Source organism: Rhinichthys klamathensis, unplaced genomic scaffold (assembly GCF_029890125.1).
Source record: "Rhinichthys klamathensis goyatoka isolate OS25496 unplaced genomic scaffold, OSU_Roscu_1.1 h1tg000165l_1, whole genome shotgun sequence".
In the NCBI taxonomy this organism is placed as follows: domain Eukaryota; kingdom Metazoa; phylum Chordata; class Actinopteri; order Cypriniformes; family Leuciscidae; genus Rhinichthys; species Rhinichthys klamathensis.
Window position 1 is genome coordinate 4,380,377 of NW_026606697.1, and position 26,422 is coordinate 4,406,798.

Genomic DNA, 26,422 nt, shown 5'->3' on the forward strand with positions numbered 1-26,422 from the left:
AATACGTCTTAAAATGGTATAAATGTAATTATATTCACATAAAAACCTGACGACATTTACAACATTAAACTGTCATTAAATTAAGTTTATTTTTTATTTTATTACATCAGCTTAGACAGGACAGGAGGGTCTCCGAATTTTGTCTTGGACAAAAGTCGCAACGGTTGAGAACCACTGTTTTAAAGAATTGATTCAGAGGGTGAAAATGGTCATAATAAAATAAAGGCTAAGTTGACAGGTAGCATGGGAGACTCTAGGTCTTTGAACTACATTTCGTTTTCAGAAGCTGATGGACTTTTTGGCTCAAGCTGGGTCTCCATGGCTTCACTATACTCTTCATGTTAACCATGGGACGGCCTTTTCTCACATCCTCGTGTCCAACTACAAGATATTCCATCCCTAAAGCAAGAGGAAAAACAGTTTGATCAGTTTACAAAAGTATCACATTAGGCCAATATCACCAAACATGTATAAACAAAATAGGCAGTGTTAAAAATTAACTAATTTAGTATCCTCTTATAAACTCTTGAAGTATTTTTTTATATTTGAACTTTATTTTAAATATAAATAATATATAATATCATATTTTAAACTTTTATTCTTATATTTTCGGTTTTCATTTTAATTTGAATAATTTTGTTATGTGCTTTTGTCACTTTTATTCCGTTTATTTTCTTTTACATTTTTTTTTATCCCATCCCACAGCCTTTTAAACTCATTCACTGATCATTAATATTTGTATATTATTATTGGTTTTATTTTGTCATAGTTATGCATTTGCTTTATTTCCCCCCTCATTTCATGTATCTCTTTAACATAATATACAGAACTTTAATTAGGTAAAGTACTATACTTAAAGTATATATTTTGTAAATACTCGACAATCACGCCCGAAAATCAATTGATTTTATGACTGCATTTCTGTAGGCTTAGGCTACCCAAGTAAGTGACGATAAATGAGCCTTGGCCCAATCCCAATCTAAAAACATGACTGTAAATATGAACACAAGATTCTGGCAATCAAATGTAGGCATAAAACATTCATTTAATTTATCTTTTAATAATCTGAAATTAACTTTTTCCTCAAACAATATTATTATTATTAGTTTTAGTACTATTATTACATTGAAACATAGCTTCTACTGTACAACTGTAATATATTTGTCACAATTTCCGAACTTTTATTTTGACGGGTTGCCGTGAAGACCTTTGAGTTTGTGTGTTTATGATATAAACCATAGTTTTTTATCAAATGAAATGGTTCAGCCTGCTAGGGCGTTCAGTATTATGGCCCCTAATCTCTGAAATATGCTACTCCAGAAACCCTGAGCTGTCTCTTCACGGCAGAACTTAAAACACATTTACTCACATGGTTTTGAAACTAATGGGTTCCTCTTTCTGCTATATCAACACTTCTTCAGTTATTATCTCCCATGCTATGTTTATTGTTTGGCTGCTTGTTGTTCTTTGCTTGTCCTTCTGTATTATCTGTATTATTTGTCTATTTTGTAAAGCGTCCTTGGGACCTTGAAAGGCACTATATTAATAAAACATTGTTATTAATAATAATAATATAAAAATATGAAATAAAGAAGACATGATCAGTGAATGGATTTAAAAGGCGGTGAGATGGGATGGATAATGTTTTCTTGTAGGCCTATATTAGTTAAAGTATTAGTATTCTTTAAAAAAAAAAAATTATAAATTCAATTCAATTCACATTTATTTGTATATAGGCCGTGAGACAGAGGGTTGATTGGTACCATTTTGAGGGATTAAACCGCATGGTGATTTTTGTGTAGGTATATGACCCTGTATTTGAAAAATGTGTGATAGCATTAGATTCAAGGTAGTTTTTGGTTATGGAGGACAGTTTTCAAACATTTGTCAAGAAAAAGGATAAATTAATTTATCTTTAAATTTTATAAAAATGTTATACATTTTTATAATAAAACAATTATTAATTTTTTTAATACATTTTTTAAATTATAAAAGGATACATTTTTCTCTCTTGTAGACACTGAACACCTTACCTTGAGGTAGGATGATATAAGTGTTGATTTCTAATGAAAGCTACCATGGATCGGATGCTATCACACATTTTCCAACACTAGAGATGTGTACCTTCATGAAAATCAAAAAGAAATTTAATCCCTCAAAATGGTACCGGTAGCCCAAATTTGGGGTCCCGTCTCATGGCCTAATAGTGTTTTTCGCAATACACATGGTTTCAAAGCAGCTTTACAGAAAATGCATGTTTACATTACAATTTAGAGTAAACTGTTATCAGAGATGACATTGTCCAAGTTATGCATTTCAGAAATGTACATATAAAAAAATTATAATATATATATATATATATATATATAAAACGCAGTTAGCTAAGGGCAGAAACAATGAGCTCATTGAGTTAAAGAATACATGTTAACAAATGTTTAAGATATATATAACCTTTTTTAACAAACTTAATAAAAATAGTACAAAAATATGAAATAAAAAAAGACATTATTGGTGAATGGATTTAAAAGGCCTAATATAATAGTATAATAGGTTAATATAATCAATTTTAAATTTGTCATGCTTAAAGGAGCTGTATGTAAGAAATTTATTTCAATTAATCATAAAATGGCCCTGAAATGTCACTAGACATTAAGAAATCATGTACATTTCAAATACTTATATCACTGACAACAGTAGTCTGGCCAGGATATTGTCATTTAAAAAGTGCAGTTGCAGCCCTCAACTGATGTTGATGTTGTCATGTTGTGTTTTGGTCTGATGCTCCACCCTCCACCTATCTACCAATCACGAAGTCAGTAGTGTTGCGGCATCCGGGTTGCCAGCTCTGCTCAGTTACCACAGCTGCAGCTCGTCATGTTCCTGCTGGATCCTGCAGCCGATCTGGCAACCTCGAGTCAGGGAGGAGGGGGAGGGGATACACCGCTCTACAGTAATTTGACAGTGATTGCAGTACTAGTTTTGGCCACAATCTTACATACAGCTCCTTTAATTCAAAATAAAATATTAATTTATTAATAATATCCATTTGTGATAATCACAGGTTGCTATGGTCACGCAAGTTAGTTTACACATTAAACTCATGGCCACAAGAAAAATGTCGTTCCCTCAACATAGGATCTCGAGGCCACGACATATTATCACGTTCCCATGAGTTAATATGTCATGGCCACAACAAAACTAAGTGAACCGAATATGTTCCCTCCCGGTAGTTATCAGATTGTGTGTGTTATGGCATTATATTAAATAACTCTGCTTCCACTGAATCTGCGCTCACAGAATTCAGGTGAAAACGCTGCAGATTCACACTTAGTTTCCAATGCATTTGATTTGATAATACCTCCAGTTAAACACAGTTCTCCGAGGTCCATTTAACGCATCTGATCAGATTTAAATCCATTCCACGAATTTATCCCCACAATCAACACAGAAAATGTGTGGGGAAATCTCCATATGGGCTTGCATATCATGACAAACCATGAGTCTGTGTGCATGTTTGCTAACCTGGGAAAAGTACAGGGCAGGTGCAGCCTCGTGACGTCCAAGACTCGGGATAAAGAGTTCGATTTCCACGAGAGAGCCTAAGGCGCGAGTTATCCCACAACACCTTGAGAACCTTAACATCCACTTCTGCATGAGAGCCCTTATCATGAGCACCGAGCACTCTCACCTTCACTGCTACAAACACACAAGCAAACACACATTAACTACATGCACAGCAAGCACGCTCTGGTGCCGGACTGTTTTATATGCCGCTTACCATAAGCATATTTTACGTTGCAGAACATTTTGCTGTTTCCAAGGGCTTGCTGTTTGCATACACATTTGTCTGTCAAGAAAAGAAATACCCAGCAATTAAAGTATTGGCTGTCAGTTTCTTTCTGCAGCTATGACAACTTAAAAACAGGCACGACTTTACAACAGCACATGCCTTCAACCCAGACGAGACAATAAACTTTTCATGGGAACAAGACGGCGCTGTTATCAGCTCCAAGATTTCCATTTAATACCTGGATGACTAAGGGCGGAGAAAAGCTCTTCTGTTCGGAAAAGATGATTTTCTGCCGTGCTGTTGGGATCTGATTCAGACCTAGACAAGAATAACACACACACACACAAAAAAACACATGCATGGTTATATATCGGTGTTACTATCTATCAATGTAATTTTTATCATAATATATAAATTATATAATACTACAACTATATATAAACCACAAAATGTCCCCACAAGGATAGTAAAACCAGAACTCTTTGACATTGTTTTGGTCCCCAGGAGGAAAATTACTTATATGTATTTTTTTTTACATTATAATAAAACCTGTTTTTTGAAAATAGGTTTAGGGGGATAGAATATACAGTTTGTACAGTATAAATATCATTACGTCTTTAGAAAGTCCCCATAAATCATGGAAACCCAACATCCACTCAAGTCACATTTGAAAATGAATCTCATTGGATTTGACAACAAAATATCAAACCAACTGGGATTTATTTTAAATAAAGTAAGCACAAGCACACTTTCCAAGCAAGAAGCGTCAAAGATGGCATGTGTTCAATGATAAAACAAAATGTATATTACTATTCAAAATGAAGAAAAACATTTGGACACTTTCTGATTGTCCTATGCTACGACAAATTCAAATTCAAAATTGGGAACAATTGTTGAAAATATCACTTAATTTGATATTTTTGTAATCTAATGCTATGAAATTCATACATTTTTAAATGTGACTTACAATAAGTGTCTAAATGTTGTTTAAGTATTATTTATACAACATTGTAGTATTTATTATTATTATATTTTTAGTTTCATTTTAGTTTAAGTTGTAGAAATTGTTACGTACTTCTGTCATATTTATTATTATTTTGAAATATTTCTATATAGCTTTAATTCATTTGTATTTCAGTTTTAGTTTTAGTCATTTTGGTACCTCGACTTAAGCTTCAGACTGTAATTTTCATTTAAGTTTTTCATCTAATATTTATATTGTATTTTATTGCAGTAACCAAAATCATTTGTTTAATAGTTATAGCTTTAGTTAACAATAACGACACTGATATAAGGCCATACTAACTTAATATCACACACAGTGGGTCTCAAATAAATGCATTTAATATCAGCATTATGTAAATGTGAATTATAGTGTATTGTTATTGTACTTTTGTTCAGATAAATGCATTATCAATGTCTTATATAATCAAAAAGGTTCATATTCACCTAATCATACAGTCTCCTGTGTACGGGTCACAATCGCCAGCACACTGGCAGGGCTTGCAACCATATTCATCGAAACCCCAGTATCCCAGCATGCACTGGTCACAGTGTGGCCCGGCCACCCCTGGCTTACAGATGCAGTCTCCATTATCAGGGTTACAACTTGTGGAACCAACATGGTTACACATGCAAGCTGCAATTCAGAAAGAAAGAAAGTTACACAAAATACACACATCAGGCTGCAAATTACATGCAAATATAATTGAGCTTTGCTCTAAGCAATGAATTTTTCAATGACTCGCATCATTGGAACGATTATATAGAGCCATCCCGATGCTTTGCATGCGTAGTCAATTATTATGAGACTGATGTCATCTGATGATTAATCTGTCTGCCTCCACATTTAACACTCCTGCACACACACACACACATGGCCGAGATCCCATCAATGTTCTTGTTATTCTACATGTCCCAACTCGCCGTAAGAGCCATTAGCATTCCGAGCAGGAACAACATTCAATACCAAACATCCCCTCAATGTGTGCATGTGTGTGTGTGCTACAATATTGGACATGTTCGCTGATCTGACGAGTTCTTGAAATTTGACATCTAGGCCAAGCTGCACACGTATACTCAAACACTCACTCGCATTTTCATGCACACGTTGAAGAAAGACGGAGATCAAGAACGGAACAGTGGGGGAAATCACAGATACTCCACATGCCATTTTAAGCAGCTTTTCAAAATCTGAGATTAATGGCTTTCATCTTTGTTTAAGACACAAACACACATTCACACACTAAAAAAAAAAAAAAAAGACTAATTATAAGGAACATTGGATCCAATTTTTATAGAAGTATTCCACACTTGGATAGCCGTTTTGTTAAAGTTGAAATATTGTGTATATAATAAAATAGCTGTGCATTAAATGATTTTAATGCATGACGTGGAGACAAAGAACCACCTGACGCAAAATGTTCAAATAGATTAAAGCACAACTAGCTGTGGATTATCCCTCTTATACCATGGTCATTTGCAAGTTAAAGCTGTTATGGATGTTTGCAGCATAATATTTGACTGGAAGGGTACATATAACTGTTATTTTCATCACTACAACAACCATAAGGAAACGACCCTTCACAATAGATAATGCTTTGCAATGAACTCTGTTAGAGAGATACATGTGGCTGTTTATCTGTTCAATAAAATACCTTTCTCACCTGTTGAGTAATAAAAACACCATCTCCAAACATGCTTTTACAACATTTCAAATTCCTCAGTTTTTGCCATCTCCAAAAATCCAAGCTAATGTTGGTTCTTGTTTTATTACGAGCTCTGTCACGGTCTCTTTTCCTCTGTTCAGCTTCTTTTTTTTTAAACAGGTGATTTCCTGTAGGTTTGAGATTTAGCTGCTCCATGTCAACCTTTCTCACTCGTTGTGAAACTAACCTCACCATCCCGCGTCAAAGTAGCCGGAGCAACTTCTCTCTATTTACGGATATGACGAGACACGCACGGGCGAGCGACGCATACAATTTCCTGGGAAAACCATCCCGACAGGTCTAAAATATAAACACTTATAATAGGCTTACCATAGTAAAAAAAAAAAAAAAAAAAAAAAAAAAAATACATGTTTTGGAAGAAGGATTGATAATGCATGGACTAATTATTTAAGTTTTGTTAATTTTGACCAAAAAAGTTACACAGTGTACCTATCAGACGCAGAGAGAGAAAGTAGTGTGGCAAGATTATTAAGATTTATTTGAATTAATGAATTAAAACATTTATTTGAATTAATTATCGAGAGAGACGCGTGTGTGAATTACCTGCATCTGTGCAGCATCTTTCAACTAATAGAGAAGCTGCGAGTTTCAAAAACAGCAATGTCACCTCCTCGTTGCTGAGAAATATAATGTAGCGATTGAGTAGCAAAGCTATTTCATTAACAAAAGCGTTGCTAAGTTTCTATGCTCCTGAATGTGTCTGTGTGTGCGCAGCGCGATCTCTGATTTCTGTGTGCGAGTGGTGTGTGTGTGTGGGAGAGCGATTCAATGAAGGTAGTGCATTAATACAGAACAGTGATTAAACTGACTGGAACTACATGTGCAATAAATGGTTTTAAAACACACACACCTTCCAGCTAGTCATAATCAAGAATTCAGACTGACCATAGTATATTAAAAATATATAAATGTGCCGATGTTGAGCGATTAATGCGTGAAGATGGATTTGAACGTGCGTTTACACAATGATGCATGATTGTGTCTTACATCTGCAGGAGCCCGGGGCAGTGAAGGGTCTCTCGGGGTCTCTGTAGAAGCCGCTCTGGCAGTGCTGGCAGTGGCGGCCGCTGGTGTTGTGGAGGCAGTCACACACACCGCCACTCCGCTGACCCGAGCGTAGCCATGCACTTTCGTCAAAGTGACAACTCTCAGCGTGGCCGTTACATTTACACTCTACACAATGGCACAAGAATACACATATTAGGTTATTACCGATATGAATCAACTCACAGACAAATAGACCAGGGTTGCCAGGTTTCCTAAAGAATTGGGCTACTTTTGAACTCCAGTGGTTGACTTTTTATTTTGTGGTAGAAATATTGGACTAGTTAGATGTTTTGACCAACCAACAGCCATTGGAAAATTCTATCTACTGGACTCTAAAATACATAATTTGAAAACGTAGATACTTATAAATTGTCACTGTATATATATATATATATACAATATAATGTTACTGAATATAATACTTTTATTCAGCAAGGATGCATTTAATCAGATGTGACATTCAATATATTTATAATGTTACAAAAGATTTATATTTCAAATTAATAGTCTTTTGAAGTTTCTATTCATCACAGTATCCTGAAGAAAATGTTTCATGGTTTCCACAAGCAAAAAAAAAAATGGTTTTCAACACTGATAATAATAATAAATGTTTCTTGAGCAGCAAATCAGCATATTAAAATGATTTCTGAAGAATCATGTGACACTGAAGACTGGAGTAATGATGCTGAAAATTCAGCTTTTTCCATCACAGAAATAAATGACATTTATAGATATATTACAATGGAAAACAGTTATTTTAAATTGTAATAATAGTTCACAATATTACGTTTTTTATGATTTTTTTAATTAAATAAATGGAGATTTGGTAAGCATAGACTTCTTTCAAAAACAAAAGAAAAATCTTACTGACCCCAAACATAACAATAGTGTAAGGAACAAATTATATATTGAGATTGACACTGACAACCATTAACACAACACTCTAGCACACATATGAACTGAACTTACTAACACACTGTTGAGCTTCTCCGGTTAAACCGTTAGCTGGTTGCCATGGTCGGTTGTTGTAAAGACGATCACAGCGTTCACAGTGATCCCCAGCCGTGTGATGCCGACACACACATTTACCGTGAACCTGTGCCAGAGGCCAGAAAAACACAATTCACAATACAATGACATATTGTTACACATTCACCTTAGACGACCTCAGGCCAAAGACTTGTTAAAAATCTTACAAGCACAGATCTACTAAGCCGATCGCCAACATGCTCCGGCGTCAACTGTGTTCATTCAGGTGCCAAATATTTGATCATACCGCATACTTTGCCAAACTATAAACCAAATGGGATAGGCCAACACCTAACGCTTTGTGTTCTCACCTGAACCTACACTTAACTTGTTTGCTACACTAGATTCACTGGAGTTTTTCCAATTGACATTACATTGCCAAAACTAATTATTAGATTCACTAGGTAGGTACACTACCCAAACGTTTACTTTAAGTAAAAGTAATACATGTAAGGTATTACAATTAATACAACAAGGATGCATTAAATTGATCAAACACGAAATTCAAGACTTTTACAATGTCACAAAAAGTTTACATTGTTACAAAGGTTTTTGATTACAAATAAATGTAATCATCAAAGAATGTATCATGGTTTCCACAAAAAATTAAGCAGCACAACTTTTTTCAAAGTTGATAATAATAATAAATGTTTCTTGGGCATCAAATCAGCATATTACAATGATTTCTGAAGGATCATGTGACACTGGAGACTGGGGTAATAATGCTGAAAATTCAGCTTTGATCACAGGATAATTAAAATATATTCATATAGAAAACACTTATTTTAAATTGTAATAATATTTCACAATATGTAAACAGTAATATTATTACAATTTAAAAGTATTTTTGATCAAATAAATGCAGCCTTGATGAGCATAAGAGATTTATTGACCCCAAACTTTTGAACAGTAGTATAATTGATAACATTTTGACATGACTGCCATTACTCTTACAACTGCTCACACTTTTAGGTCTATGGATTTGGAATATGTAAATAATAAGTCTAAATATTTTACCTTTTTAAAGGATCTGTGCAACAGACATGAATGTTACATCAAACCATGTGTCTTGTTGTGCTTTTACTTTTCTAAGGCAGCAGTATTTAGCCTGGGAGATGATTAAATAAATAAAAAAAATACCCATAATCCATTTTCCCGTGCTGCGGCCCCTCATTCTCTCCTACATCCCTTTTAAATTAATTATGTGCTCAACATCTCTCATTTAATAGTCCTGTATAAAAACATCCTCCTCGCCCTGTTTACCTAATGCTTCTCAATATCCCAGACTTAAGATGTCCTCTCCTCCGCGAGTTCCCAATGAAAGCACGGAGAAATATTATCGGTCACTCTCATGTGGAATGAAAATAAAATGAGTAAAGAATTTAGAAAATTCTTCAGGAGACAAAAAGAAGGAGAAATTAGCGCTTCAGAGGGAAAGAGGACCGGGGGGGGGGACTGGCAGCGCTCCATCCAGTTGGCATCTGAAACACTTTCACATGTTTATCTTCATAATATGGGAGGAAACGCACTCAGACGCACACACTCTCCCTGCTAACCAAAACATTCCTGCAGGGGCACACAAGGGTTGCGTGTGAGCACGTGTTCCCATTATGAGTGTGGATGGACGAAGCATGTCAATGGGACCGTGTTTGTCTGCATGTCTGGGTGGGATGTGTGTAGGTCTGTGTGTGCAATGCTTGTCGATTGGCACGGGGTGTGTGTTTTGTCTGGGATGCTAGATCAAACGGTCTGACCTTTGATAAGAGAGCAACGAGTTGATGTGTGTGTGTTGAGCGAGTGAGACTAATTGCTGTTATTGTCTGATCACAGCATGCAAACAACAACTCAATTAGGAAAAAGGGCAAGCAACGCAGCCCCTCGTTTACGTCTCGGCGCTTATCGGTATTCCTCCCTCCGTTTTTATCCTTCAATTGCTATCAAGAGTTTTATCTCTCCACAGAGATAGAGCCAAATGAACAACAAAAACACGGCTTATATAATCTGAAACAAAGACAGTGAGAGTGAGAGGGGGAAAGAGAATGAACGAGAGAGACTGGGGAACTGTTTATGTAATCATACGGGAAACATGTTCTTGGGAATGTGGATAACCATAAATAATCAAAAGTTCTTCGCCATTTTTTGTTTTACATCGCCACTGTTGAAAACTCTGTTATGATTTACGTCATTCACGCCGTTTCAACCTTTTTGATTTTATGTCTTCTATGGAACATAAAAAATATAGATATTTTGAAGAATGTTTCAACTGTTTATGCCCACACAATGAAAGCCAATTTGGTCCAAAACACACCAAAACTGTGTTGTTATTAACTTAAACTCATAAAATCATTTTCGTTAAAGCTGCTGTCCGTAGCTTTTTTTGGGTTAAAAATTAACCAAAATACATATTTGATAAAATACATAACCAGCCAGTGTTCAAAACTATCTGCTTGCCTTAGCTCGATGCAAAACGGTAAGCTTGTAATAATGTTTTTAATTTTAGTGGTACTGGTGGATTTCCGCGGGAGATTCGAGCATGTCTTTGCGTCATTACGTCACATCTGTACACACACATCTGTACACATAAAGAAGGAGTCTCGGCTAGTATAAGCTATATTGCGTGTGAGGATGTTGGAGGTAGAGATTTATAGCCTTTTCTCACAGCACTTGATATAATTAAACTTATCAATTTGATGGCGGATCCAGAAAGGTTCAAACGACGATCATCATCAGTGACAACTAGAGACTCACCCGCTGTAAAATGCAAAAGACTTCGTTCGGACTTCGGAGTGGCTACAGAAAAAAAGAGACTGCAACCGGACCCATGCGAAAACAAGGATAATATCGGAAGGACATTACATGATGTAGTCACGCAATGCTTACTGACGTTGTTAACATTAACAATTAGAGAACATAGTATAGCTACTTTGCACGGTTTTGCGTGAAATGATTACTTATAAGCAATTGTTAGATTTAATCAGCGCGATTTACTGCAACGTCAGAACCAGAACAAAAGTGAATGTTTCTTACTAGTTCAGATGACATTTCCCGGTGAAAATTCTTATGTTGGTCATACTTCCAAAAAGAATAATCTGTGATTCTGAATGACAATATCCACATCGGCGCGGTGACTGACAGCTGCACACTCTCCTCAAACACTGTGTTCATCCGCGCTGTGCCGTGTCGAGGGTGTTGAACTACAACCCACGTAAAGTTGATAATTCCGCGAATGACTGCAATTGCAGATTTCGAACAGAGATGGCGACAAAGAGGATAAATGCCGGACTGCAGCTTTAATTAAAATATAGCTGAAATAATACTAGTTGAAAAACTTACATTTTTCAATTACAAATTACAAATATTTCCTTGGCAAATAAAATCTTAAGTAGGCCTACTAGTTGAAGTACTAATACAAAGCCCCGCACATGACATGCAGAAAAAAATATGTACCGCTACCGTATATTGTGGCCACGAGTTAGCAATTAGTTCCCACGACTTATTTATATGTCAGCACGTTTTACTTATTCGTTCTCTTGTTTTAAGTTGTCATTGGTAATGACATGACATTGGTAATGCTCATCTCTGCTGGCTCCTTTGAAGGCATCTTTGAGTAAAACAGCTCGATATTTAATGAAGCACATACAAATGCGACCTGTTTTACAGATTAATAAAGTTTGTGGCGCATAACCCACCATTAGTTTGTAAGGGCACAACCGGATACTCTTTCATCCAGCCACCACAGGGAACTGTCTTCCAAATATAGACATCACTCCATTCCTTCTAGAGACTTTCTGTTTGTAGGATTATAAGCCATTGGCGAAATTGCATACTTCCCTACTATATAGTAGGCAAAAAGTACCCAGATGACCTACTACCGCGAGATTCTGAAGTGTGCATATTACTATCCCATGAGGCCACAGGAGAGGATTTATGAATGGCTGTAATGAAGCGTAACTGTTCACTTGATAATGACAGCATGGCGAATGTAGTATGTATAGATTACATTCATACTATATAGAACGTACTTTTTTCAGTGGTCGTGAATAATTACTACTCAAGAGAGTATGCGATTTCCGACGCAGCCCTTATGCTCCACTAGGCCAAAGATTAGGTATACAAAGATGTTGCACTCCTATTACTTATAAATGGGAGAAACTGCAAAGCGCAATATGGCGGAATTTGTCCCGCCTTCTAAATAAAAGAGGCAATCGCTGGTTGGTAAATTCATTGTGTAACTTCATTGCATCCAGTGTTTGATTTCGGCAGAGATGAAATATCAGAGGAGGTGGTAAGATGGATTTGGACGTCATCAGCATAACAATGAAAGTCCATACTTGTGTATGATATCATGTATGATATCAAGTGGTTGCATGTAGATGAAAAAAGGTAACGGACCAAGGACCGAGCCCTGTGGAACACCCTGTGTCAGTGGAGTTGTGGTGGACTTATACCCTTGCATGGTGACAGTACTTTCAATCGGTGAGATAAGAAATGAACCAGGAAAAAGCAGAACCACCGATTCCGATATCAGAAAGACAGGAAATGAGAATATCATGACAGATAGTATCAAACGTTGAACTTAGATCAGGGAGAATTAGGATGTTTGTAAACCCAGAATCCATAGAAAGAAGGATATCCTTAACCATACGAATGAATAAGAGCCGTTTCAGTACTGTGAGATGGGCGAAATCTAGATGGACAAGGTTCAAAAAGACCAATTGACCCTTCGCTAAGCCACGCCCGAAAACCGCCACTGGCCAATCGTGTCTTAGCAACCGTAACTAGGCCCGGGAGGTCTGGCAAGCTTTCGAGCGAGGGAAACATGCCGAAGCGTTGTGCATATGGATTGTGCAAATCTGATACCCGGTATCCTAAAAGTTTGGACGGGGGAGTGGAATTTTTTTCCTTCCCGAAAATCTAAAAGCCGAGGAGAGAAATGCCGGGCGTGGATCAAGCAGTGTGTGAGACCCCATTCACAACTACATGTCCACAGGATTAACAAAAACACCTATTGCTTGGAAGTTGGAAATAATGACGGTTCTTTGTTCATAATGCATATATTTTAACGTAAAATAAGACGATTAAAGACAAGATGGAGGCTCACTGACATACTTTAAAATATATTTCGGCATTTTGTTAATCGACAGCCTACTACCCCTGACTGAGTAACGTTAACTTTAACCCAATCCGACCGCGGCTCTCCCGGTGTTGTTCCACAAGATTTATTTCCTGTTTGATTTATAATTATTAGATTATTTTCACATCACTTACCCTGCTGTGCACGAACATAGCTGTTCCTCAATTTGTGTGTTTCCCATTTGAATGGTCAGCGTATGAGGCCTTGCGCTGGGACTATAGGCTTTAGCTTCAATTTTTCTGAAATTATTCTCTAATCGGTTGCATATTATGTCGTGGATATATCCCTCGAATGCATACTGCAGTCCCTTTTGTCTTGCTCTTTCAGATATTTCACATGTTCGCCAAAAATTACTAATTATCTCATTGGGAATGTCTGACACCGGTGCATACACACTGTAATAGACGTGTCAGGCACGAAAGCTTGACAGGCGTAGCAACAGTAACTAGGGAGGGCGGGGCTTAGCGAAGGGTCAATTACAGTCAATATAATCATATTTGAGAGGCTACTACTTTCTCTAATATTTTTGCCAGAAATGGTAAATTAGAGATTGGCCTGTAATTGTTCATATTTAAATAATCCAGGCCAGATATCTTAAGGATGGGTGTGACCGCAACCATTTTTAATTCCACAGGGACAATAGCAGATACTAAACTACAATTTACCAAACTGGTTATGATGGGTGAAATATCAGAAGCACACATTTTAAGTAAAGCAGTCGGTGCCGGGTCAAGCTGGCAGTACGCAGCGTTAGACTTCATAATTAGATCCTGTATGGCAGATGGAATAGAAGTGGTGAAAAGATGGTTTCTGTGATCTGTCAGTAATTTAGTGTGTGTATCACTTGTTTGAGGAGTATCACTAACAATAGATGCCATGATTGATTTTAGATAATCTGAGAAAAAATGAAGAAAATCACTGTGAATAGACTTTCCTTGAAAGGGACTTTTCACCTTCCTTAGAGAGTGTTTCTCCAATGTCTTGCCTCATGTTATGATCTTCAGCCAGTTTATTGGACTTACGTTTTTGGATAATTGTTTCTAACTGTTTACCTGCTTTTCAACCACTGCCTGCCTTGCTGACCACGTTTGCACCTACTGTTTTGGATTGGTTCATTAAACTCTTCTGCAAAATGGGTTCTAACCTGACTTCGAGTCATATACTGTTTATTACATAGTTCAAAGTGGCCATGATTTATTAAAATGTGGAAACAAATGAATAAGTCGTCGTAATTCTAGGTCATGATTTAACTAAAATGAGAGAACAAATTCTGGCCCGAGATGCTAGTACTAAAATGAGAGAACACTGTGTAAGCTAGTATGTACAGACCTAAAGAAAAAAAACCTTGGTATTACTGTACACTCACCATGTGTTTGCTCGGAGGGTGTGAGATGTGTCGGTCACCAGCAGGCACACACTGGTCTGCATGCCCGTGGCACAAACAGCCTCCCTTTAAGATGAGGTCATAGATGGCATAGTGGGCAGGAGGCATGTTGGCATCAGGAAGTTTACGCTGGCAGGGGCAGGACTGCGGTTGAAGTAGACGCATCCGTATGTTAGTGATGCCGAGGTGGGATCGGGCATCAATGCTGTATGGATCCAGTTTGTCCCAGGGCGACAGAGCACGGTAAATTACCTGTTCACACACACACACACACACATTTGTTTTACTATATTACTGAGGACATTGTATAGAATTTCACTGATTTTATATCAGGTTAATGATATTTTCTATCACCTAACCCAAGCCTGACCCATCACAGAAGCATGTGCAAACCTAGATTTATATAAAAACATGATTTGGCAGATTTATAAGCCTTTTTTAACTAGTGAGGTCCAGTAAAATCTCTGCCCTAGTCGGTCGTCATAATATTTTACTATATAATGAGGACATTTGGCTCTGCGCGTGCGTGCGCGCACACACACACGCACACACACACACACACACACCGACACACACAAACGCACACGCACTTGTTATTAGTACTGGGATTTTTTGAACACTATAAAAAGCAAAATTGCTAAAAACTTTCTTTGCGTAACACAGGGTTTCCCAAACAGGGGTTTGTGAGTTGATGAAAAGCTAATAATTAATTATATAGAATGTAAAATAAAAAATAAAAAAATGGGGCTGCACAATAATTGCACTAATTCCAGTGTGATTTCTGCATTGCATTTCATTATTACAATACAATGATCAAAATTTCAACTAATTTAGAACATGAATATATTTTGTTTGTATTTTTATAATTAGAGTTACGTGAATGTGTTTCTAAATTACTGAAATATTCATTTAAAATCTGAGGTTGTACTTTAAGTAAATATTTCACATATGAGGGGTTTATGTGACAAAAACATTTGGGAACCCCTGACGTAACCTAATGCAGTCAGGTTGATTAAATCATTTTAAATAATAATAATAATCCTGTGTACACATTAATTTTTACAATGAAGGTGAGCTACAGAAGCTAATACCGTGATACTTTGATAACCATGTTCATGTAACATGGTATTTATACACTGTCAGGCCAAAAAAAAAGTAGTAGTAGTCGCTGTTTGGATTTAAACAGAAGAGTCAATGACTGGATCATTATTGCAGTGATTATTATGTTTCTAGCATGTTATGTTTGGCGACAGTTCTTCTAACTCTAATTGATGGAGTGTGTAGCTTTTCATTTCTTAAACCACCATGTAGGAAGACACATCATGGCCATATTCCAGGATGATAAATGTCAAGATTCATCAGGCTCAAATTGTGAAGGAATGGTTGTGAAGGAACATAAAGAATCATTTTCACACATGAATTGGCACCTCTGAGTCCAGACCTTAAACTCATTGAAAGTCTTTGGGATGTCCTGGAGGAGACTTTACAGAGTGCTGGACTCTTGCATTGTCAATACAAGATCTTGACCAAAAATTGATGCGCCTCTTAATGGAAACAACATCACAACATTTATATCCATCAATTAATGAGTCTTCCTACATGGTTGTTTAAGAAATGAAAAGCAACACACTCCATCAATTAGATTTAGAAGAACTGTTGCCAAACATAACATGCTCTGCAGTAATGATCCAGTCATAGACTCCTACGCATTTCCCTATTTAAATCCACAGTGACTTTTTTTTGACCGGACAGACAATGAATGATGCCTACTGAAAAAGTAAGAGGATCATCACCACCATTATTCTCCCGAAAATGCATTTGAAATGTGAGATTCGGTGTGCACTCCCTCACCTCTCCATTGCTGCAAGGCGATGCTGTGGAGTATTTCTGAGTGCAGCGCTGTCCATCCTCCAGCCTGAACACTTCACTGCAGTTGTGCGCATACAGCATCAGAGCGCTCCACGTGTGCCCGAAGTCCTGCGAGCGCTCGATTGCCATGGCAGCAGGGCGTGGCGACCGGAATATGATAATGAGATGGGTGAAGTAAAACTCCACCTCTAAATCCAGCTGTAGAGTTTCAACGGCAGTCTCCGGAGAGGACTGCCACCAGGTCGCCGGGTGTTTGAAGGGCGAGTCTGTCATGGAGGCGGGTGGGTGCGCACGATGCGCTACCGAAGCATCACACACCTCGCAATGCAACACACAACTACCCATTTTGTAGTTACAGTAGCGTTCTGGAGAGGTTGAGCCACACTGAGAAACTGTCTGTACAGGACGCCCGACTGCCAGGTTCCCCATGCGAGGATTACACACCCGATTCTCACATCCTGGTACATTTAAACAAACACAAATATAAAATACAGTACTACATTACACAAACAAATTACCAGAATGTAACAAAATGTTATGACTAGAATGCCCCCCCAAAAAAAGCATTTGCAGTTTGCACACATAATCGATTACTGTTTATGTTCATCCCTAATCCCCTGGCATGTTTCACACAAAACGAAACCTCTAGAGCAGATGCCAATGTCTAGTAGGTTTTTTTTCATACTAGCATATGGGTTTCAACAAGGTTTCAGGACTGATGATTAAAGCCAGATTACAGGTCAGATTTGTATCGGTATTGAACAGAAAGTCACGTTTGCGCACTTGTGGAAGTAACCATAACAAAAACACACTACTCACTCAGTCTGAGGCGGAGTGTCGACAAGACTTTATTATAGATTTACATATCACAAACAATGTTTGTTTTTAGATATACAGTGTTTAGATGGAACAAAATTACAAATTCCACTGCACGAGATTAACATGGACAGACTGCGCCCGAGAATGACCTTATATAGGTTTATTTGATTATTTTTATTGAACACGAGTTAACAACAAAAGATTACAAGTACACTAGATAAACGAAAGAAAAAAGAGAGGTAAAAGGGGACCAACAAAGTTGCTGCCTTAAATTTAAGTAGAATCAACTTGGATGTTTAAGTCATTTAAACTTAAATTACATTAAACTGAGTTTAAAAAACCAAGTTGAATCTCTCGTATAATTTATTTTAAAAAGTTGCTTAACTTATTTTGGTGAGTTAAAGCAGTGTAAAAACATGTTGTCATAACTTAATCATAATTATTTACAGTGCATGTATACACATAGGCCTATATATACATATAAACATAGAAAGGGCATTGGTATAGCCTTTAATAATTGAGCAGACGTTTAATAGTCATTGTATAATTTCCAAACGGAATAATTCCTAAACATATAAACAATGCTTTAAATTAAAATATATCCCACTGACAAATTAAACGCAATTTTAGAGTGCTTTAACTGCGGAATCAATCTGAATGCAAATTGGCTGGATTCAGCAAGATCGTGTTGGGTGTGTATGCGCATGCAAAGTTTTGGTTTGTTTTGCATATTCAAATCATCCCCATCTCTCCATATCAATTAGTTCGTCACTCAGACATCACCATGATCGTCTCTGCTTGGCACTTGTTTTGATCGCACGTGCGGGTGAATAGTTTACATGCATAAAACACTGACCTGAACACGCAGGACGAGGAACGCTCATCACGAGCGCTGCGAATAGCATACATCTCCCTGGCAGCTCCATAACAGTCATTAATCCACAAATTACACGTATTAAACCCCGCGAGGGTTTTAATCCACAATACCCACCCACGGGAACCTGATTCCGCTCCAGAGCCTTTCAGATAGCATGTAGGAGCACGACTTCACTGGCGTGGGTTGGCCAGGTGCGCAAACGCTGAGCTGAGCTGCTGCCCCCATGACAAACAGAAACTATTCACCTGAAGAAGGACAGAAGTCTCGCGCGACAGCGCCATTGGAGTGTAACCTCAAAATGAGCGTCTATCTGAGTCACATCTGTCGCCGGTGACAGCTGTCCGCTCGCGCTGCTCGTGTAAAAGGCGAGTTGCGCGTGTGTTTCGCTCTGCGCGCGTCCAGCTCTGCAACACCTGAGCTGGAATCTGGAGCCCCTGCTGTGAGTGACAGGACCTTTGAAGAGCAGAGGCCACGCCCCTTCTCCCAGCATTTTTCTCGATTTAATGGAGCATTCCTGGCAGCTCTTGCGGGACTCGCTTTCTCAAAGACACTTTCCATTGCCTTATTAATAAGGCTAATTCTGTCTATAATACATTTATTACACAAGTCTCTCCTTATTACATTACATTTTATCTCCTTAACCCTAACACACATGTGCCTTTTTTCATATGAATTTCTCAATTAATTTGTTTTGTATTTTTTTATTATTAATTATTTTCACATTTACACAATTCTCACAATTACACAATTTTATCTTGCACACACACACACACACACACACACTATAAACAGCATTCTCTTCTCTAGATGGATTCTTAATCTAGTTGTCTAATAAACTTGGCATTGTGTACTATGACCATTGTTGGCTCTTTGATGAATGCTTGGTTCTTCTTCTGTAAGGTGCTGTTATCAATGTAATTAAATTTAGGTGATGTTAAATATAATGTTCAGATTTATATTTGAAATAAGAAGGTAGCCTATAGCAAGCTGTCATTTAACACAGCAAAGCACTGTAGAAAATATGTGTTGAGGTTGTACACATTTAAATGATCATTCAAATGTATTTTTATAGCAAAAGTAAATTAATAAAGAATATACATGTAATTCAGCATTTTATTAAAAAAAAAACACTTTCATTCAACATTCTATGATGAGACCGTTTCATACTGTTCTATTTTTCAGTTTATCAAAGATTCTTTTTTGATTCTCTGAAAATTATTGGACGACTCTTGTTTGATCTCATTCGGATTAGTTCCAAATTGTGTTAAAAATTCCATGAAATCGAAGCATTAGGGATATTTTGAGATCTAAATCATGTGAAATCAGCTGACAGGAAAAGAAAAGATTGCATATTGATTTGATCAAGGCGGAAAAGCCTCAAGATTGGTCAACAGGAAGGTATAATACAGGATGAAAGACAGGTCACTTTTTGAAATATTGAAAAAAAATCCTTGTCTGGAATGCGGATCTGGAAAAGATTTCCGCTCTAATCCGCTACTGTTGGCTTTCAGGCAGCTTTTAATCTTTGATTCATTCACAAAGTACCCAACACATATAATATATCAATCCTATCTGGCGATACAACTGAAGAATCTCTTGGCATGTCATGTCATCCCTGTCAGCCAAGTTTACATGACATTTCAATAAATGGTAATGAAATGCAACCAAAAAAAAAAAGAAAAGAAAGAAGCTGGACAAGTCTTCAGAAGATAAATCAACTTTTATTTATTTATTTATTTGTGATGCAGAATTGCTGTACAAATAAAGGACACTGCTGAGCGATTTAGATTTACTGTTGTTTTTTTAAACATAAATCTAGCATATAGATTTCTGCTTGAAAACTTAATGAATGCATTGTGAATCAAATCAGATGGTAAAATGATTCACAGACACTTCTGCTGCTGTGCTGGCAGTCTTTTAAAAGAGCTTTAAAAACTTGTTCTGAGTACTGAGAAATTAACCTAATACAAAATAGTAATGTATATCCATCCATCCATAAATTACAGGAACGTCTGTCTGTCTCTGTGTGTCTGTGTCTGTGTCTGTGTGCGTGTGTGTGTGTGTGTGTGTGTGTGTGTGTGTGTGTGTGTGTGTGTGTGTGTGTGTGTGTGTGTGTGTGTGTGTGTGTGTGTGTGTGTGTGTGTCTGTTATTCGCATATCTCTCGATCCGTTTGTCCGATGGATTTCAAACTTGACCGGTGTCTTGCTACGGGCACGAGTAAGTGCAGTGCCGAGTTTGACCTTGTTTGGATTAGAAATGTAAAAGATATCGGTAAATATATCGGTAAAAGAAGCACACGTTGAAGATGTTTAGATGATGTTTAGAAGGTTGTGGTTTCAGAATAAACATTCTGACATAAACACTCTGTCAGCTAAACATTAATTCAGCTACAAAGACGCTAACTGTCTTTCATTTTCTCTATAATTGTAATCTGCACAATGACAACAAAGTTGACACTAATGTAAATCTAATCTAATCTAAACTCCTGCTACCTGTACACAGATACACAAATACATGTCACCTAATATCACCATTATAGACTTGACTGTCACCATATCACCATTATAAATTGTTATGCAACCATGTAGTTCAATTTTCCATATTTATTGTATGTCATTATGTCAGTATCAGTATTTGCCTTCTACCATGCACAAATACAAATGTCACTGAACCTTTGCTGTGTAATTGTAACAATGAGCACTCAAACACACCAAACCAACAATTGCAACAACCCCCCAGAGTTTTAGAAAAACAGATTTTGCACGGGCACTGCTGCACTAGTTTTATATCATTTCAAACATTGATTGCATCATGGCGCGATTGCACGCCAGTCCTGCGAGTGGCGCTGTGGGCGAACGCGCTCTTCTCTCCCGCCGTGCGGTCAAAGTTCGCTCGCAGTCCTTCCCTCTCTCGGCGGCAAGGCGTGCGAGTGTGCTTCACTAGCCTATGCTATTTGAATAAACAATTTTTTCTTCTGCAAAACTACTTTATCAGTACAGTCATGGTAAGTACACGAGAATCTCTTTCTTTCGGCTCAATATTTGAAGTTTTGTTTCGAGAAGAAAGGTGGTTTTCATTCAGGAATGAGCGGACAATGCGGTTGCGTGTTAGCATCGGGAACGCAGATTGGACGTTGTTTTCAGTCATTATCAATGTTGGAACATTTATCTCGTATTGTCAATATTTCCACTTGCCCTGTCACAACTTAGTCATCTGCTCTCCGTAGATAGCGTGTATCTATAGATAGCATATGATAATTCGCAAGTAATTCTTGTGAATCCAGCAAGAATACTGCAATATTAAAAAGCATAGGCTAATAGTTAAACTGAAGTTCTTATTGTGCCTTCGTATCCTCTTGAGAATACATTTCTAATATATATTTTAGTCTTCACCAGAACCCGACTAGCATTTTTAAAAATATAATATCTTTCTATTGGACAGTTATAGGAATGTACATACATACTAAAAATCATAATTGTTCTTGTGATATCCAGCATAAGCATTCTATGTTTACTGTACTTTATTTTTATTCTAAACTGTTTTAATTATTTTTATTTGTTTTGATTATTTTAATTTCTTCTATGTAAAGCACTTTGAATTACCATTGTGTATGAAATGTGCTTTATAAATAAACTTGCCTTGCCTACCCTCATATGATACTCTGTTCGTCCTGGCTTAGGTTGGAATTTTATGAAAGATTTCCCACTGGAATTTGGAGGTTCAAAATTACATGTTTATTTTATTTTTATATCTGACACTGAACTTTGGCCTTTTCTGCAGAGTTTGCCTTTGAACCCCAAGCCCTTTCTGAACGGTCTCACAGGAAAGCCTGTGATGGTGAAGCTGAAGTGGGGGATGGAGTACAAGGGGTACCTGGTGTCGGTGGACGGCTACATGAACATGCAGGTAAGTCTCAATATAATAGACCGTTAATGAATGCATTGGTCATTGATGCTTTGGATCATACAATATCATTAGCTGTCACTACTTTTCACCGTGGGCCCACATGCACAATATCCAGTGTAATTGAAATCCCCACTCACATCTGATCTTATGTTGACAGAGGTTCAGCAGTTAGTAGGGATGCACCGATGGTTTTTTTGGGGGGGGCCGATACCGGTATTTGTCAAATGCTCTCTTATTAGAACTTTTGTCATTAAAATAGATTAGTGTTTGGATCATGATTTAATTGAGCAAAAATTCATACATTAAGGTATAGTTTATTGCTGCATCAAATAATTTCTATTGAACATGGATTTGATTCATTTCAACATTCAACAGGCCTACATAAATGCATAAACAGAACAAAGATGCATATGAAATAAACATTTGCTTTTAGGTCTAAAAGTAGTTTTCAGGTACAGAAAAAAGTAATAAAATGTAATATATACTCTTCATTGTATATATTAAATGTACATTAACTCTTATTAAAGTTATTTAGTCAATAGTGAGCATTTTCTTTTTGTCTTTTGTTTCATTAACATTAAAACAAAATATTTGGCTGCATGGATCCAATATACGGATACACACGTGTGTTATTTCTCATCTGTTTACATTCACTTGAGCCATAATCAACTGTGTTTACAAGACAGACAGGACAGATACAAGACAGGCATTTTGATATGAATTAAAAGTGAAAGGGAACTCAAGTCAGTATTTGCACGCTGTCTAAAACACTGCTTTCTGGGTGCACGTGAACATTCATACACAACTTCCCACACATTTCTTTCGTGTCTTCTTGCGCTTGAATATTTAAATTGGCAAGACTTAAACGTGTGCAAAGGATAAAATTCCGCGAAGATCAATTGTTCTGAGGATAGTTTGCACTGGCACCGGGCAGTCCATATTGTTGAGCGAAGTATTTAATTATTTTGCCCTGAGAAAAATGTTGGATTATACAACTCAGTGCCTTAACGCAGTTAGTTAATCTATACATCTCCCTTTTTCATGCTATAGCCGATGGTTTTAAATCAGCCGATACATTGGTGCTTCTCTAATTGTTAGTAGTCTTTCTCTTTATGGGTTAATTAAGCTCTGTCTCTCTGATATATCTAGCTGGCCAACACAGAAGAGTATGTGGATGGAGCATTAGCGGGTCATCTTGGCGAGGTGCTCATCAGGTAAGATTTTGGTTTGAAAATCAATGAGTGGTGCAGGGATGATGTCAAAATCCGGAAGACTAATTCGTACCTGGTTCCCTATGGGTTTTTATAATGGGCTATTTCAATTTATAAATAAACTAAGGTCTGTGGTAAAAAGTGTTAATTTGTCAGCTATTTGTGAAATTTATTTTTACATTTCATCAGAAGTATTGCACTCCCCTATAAGCACAAATCAAGAGAATGTCATGGTTTATTTGATCATTTAGTTTTCTGATTTATTGTAGGCTATTTATCATATCAATTAACGCAATCTACATTATGAAAACTGGTAAAACAAGAAATGTCTCAAATTAAAACTGTGAAATTCCTAATAGTAATTCCAAATTGTTGTTTTTCTATTAAAGGGGTGGTATAAGGCCCTTTTCACAAGATGTAAAATAAGTCTCTGATGTCCTCAGAGTGTGTATGTGATGTTTTAGCTCAAAATACCCACCAGATATTTTTATATAGCATGTTAAAATTGTCACTTTTTGAGGGTGAGCAAAAATGCACCGTTTTTGTGTCTGTCCCTTTAAATGCAAATGAGCCGCTGCTTGGGCGGAGCTTCAAGAGCTTGTGTCCTAAAAAAATCTCAATAACGTTTAACAAAAGTTCTTTAATGAGACGTTGCGTTGTCACACAGAGGCTGTGTAAGTGCCTTTATTCAGCAACCACAATTGCAAACAATGTAGTAGAGATCCATGTTTGTTTTTTAGTTCATCACGGATTTAGTCGCAGGAACACAGACTGGCTGAATAACCGTTTCATTTGAACAGAATCTCTCAATTTCAGATCATCCGTGCTTCTTCCGCAGTGTAGAGAGCTTGTGCACATGGTTGCCAGATTGCAAAAATTAAGTAAAACGGCATGTAATGTCTACTTTTTTATTTCTATGACAAAAACAAAGATTTTGGCTTAGTTTTTATTTAACCACATTTTAGTTTACTCTTTTATTGGCAATGATATTGCATTGTTGATAGTCAGTTATCGTTTAATCACATTGGTGTCGTCTCGTCTTAGTCCTGGAAAAAAGGTTGTTGACAAACATTTTTCGTCATAGATTTTCTTAACGAAATTAACACTAGTGGTAAAAATTATTTGCCGATACTTGGATGTTTTGTTCTTCAACATGAATAACACATCCATATCGAAAACGGAAATTTATGTTCATTTAAAAAATGAAACGTATGTTCCTAAAAAGTGACTAGATCAGAACATTTAGAGCGAGTGTGTGCAGTTTACGTTGTCGAACAAAACGTCAAAGCATCGTCAAGTTGTTTACCACAGACTTTTTTTACTCACTTGAAAAAACCCATATGAAAATCTTGAGGGAACCAGTGGTGAATTATTCTTCCGGGTTCTGGTGTAATACCTGCACCACTCTTTTCATGACTCTGCAATAAAAGGAAATGCATATTTTGTATTATACTACTAATGTATTTTTTTTCCTTCAGGTGTAATAATGTTTTGTACATAAGAGGAGTAGAAGAAGAGGAAGAAGATGGAGAGATGAGAGAATGAAGAGTGAATCGATTTCTAATGGGATTGGAGGATTTATTGGTTAATTTGCCTTTTGTGTTAGTTTTATGTAAAGCTGTTTCTTTTTTCTTTGTAAAACTGTTAGTTTGAGATTTTTTCACTGTAAAAGATATTGGTGGCACGACAAATAAATTGTGCACTTTTGTATGTTTTTGTCATTTCTTTGTCTGACTTTGACGTCAACATGAAACAAAATTGACCCTACGTACTTAACGCAACAATTCATAAGTGCATGTAATTCTGAAGAAAAACTTGAGTCTGACTCTATTCTAAATATGTAATGCCATATATGGTCTGGTATAGACCACTTACCGTTTAATTGCAGATATACAGAATCTCTTCCCACCTTAAAGGTGCTCTAAGCGATGTCACAAGACGTCACAAGAAGTGACGTCACCCAGGATCGCTTAGAGAACCTTTAAAGGTTCTCTAAGCGATCCTGGGTGACGTCACTTCTTGTTGACGTTCGAACTATTGTCAAACAAAACGGAGGCTAGCTAGACCCTCCCTCCTCCTCATCCGCACACTAACCCCCCAAACCACACCCCCAAACCCTTCTTGTCGGTCATTGGCTGGAACAGTTTGTTATGTTTTGGGGAGCGGGTCGCTGCAGTTTGTTTTTGGTGCTGTTTGTGAAGCATGGGCTGTCTACAGAGATCGCGTTTCTTTACAGTGTGTTCAGGGGACAGGCAGCCAGCGGATAGTGAGGAGATGTTTGCTGTATGTGACAAAAAATGTTTTGGCCTAAAAAACACATGACATCGCTTAGAGCACCTTTAATTGCTTATTTGTCAATATCATTGAATGTGTTTCACTGGGTAATAGGTAACATTGTTTCATGAATGCTAAAGTTCACTGTAAAAGCCTAATCAAAGAGCCTTTTCATTTTTTAATTACTCTAATATTTTTAAATGATCTATTTGAATTAGGAAGTTACCGTTTTTTACAGTTTAAATTATGGATTATATGTTTGTAATCGTTCATTTTAATATTTATGTGGCCACTTTCTGATGAGTAAAATCATCATCTGTTCCCACTAGTACTGCTAATTTTAATAAACTAG

At 37.0% G+C, this 26,422-nt stretch overlaps 2 protein-coding genes across 2 annotated transcripts; one reads left to right on the forward strand and one right to left on the reverse strand.

Moving 5' to 3' along the window:
• Positions 1-125: 125 nt before the first annotated feature.
• On the reverse strand, positions 126-18,874 carry ntn4 (netrin 4). The gene is made up of 10 exons (XM_056259292.1): positions 18,658-18,874; positions 16,965-17,440; positions 15,096-15,365; positions 8,536-8,662; positions 7,507-7,692; positions 5,240-5,429; positions 4,029-4,108; positions 3,779-3,847; positions 3,523-3,696; positions 126-399 (listed from the first exon to the last, which is right to left on the reverse strand). The coding sequence occupies exons 1-10, from the start codon at positions 18,734-18,736 to the stop codon at positions 254-256; spliced, it is 1,797 nt and encodes a 598-aa protein (XP_056115267.1). The 5' UTR covers positions 18,737-18,874; the 3' UTR covers positions 126-253.
• A 2,613-nt stretch (positions 18,875-21,487) lies between these two features.
• On the forward strand, positions 21,488-25,506 carry snrpf (small nuclear ribonucleoprotein polypeptide F). The gene is made up of 4 exons (XM_056259115.1): positions 21,488-21,683; positions 22,460-22,585; positions 23,735-23,799; positions 25,275-25,506. Exons 1-4 carry the CDS (start codon positions 21,681-21,683, stop codon positions 25,339-25,341), a joined length of 261 nt encoding a protein of 86 aa, XP_056115090.1. The 5' UTR covers positions 21,488-21,680; the 3' UTR covers positions 25,342-25,506.
• The last annotated feature ends 916 nt before the right edge of the window (positions 25,507-26,422 follow it).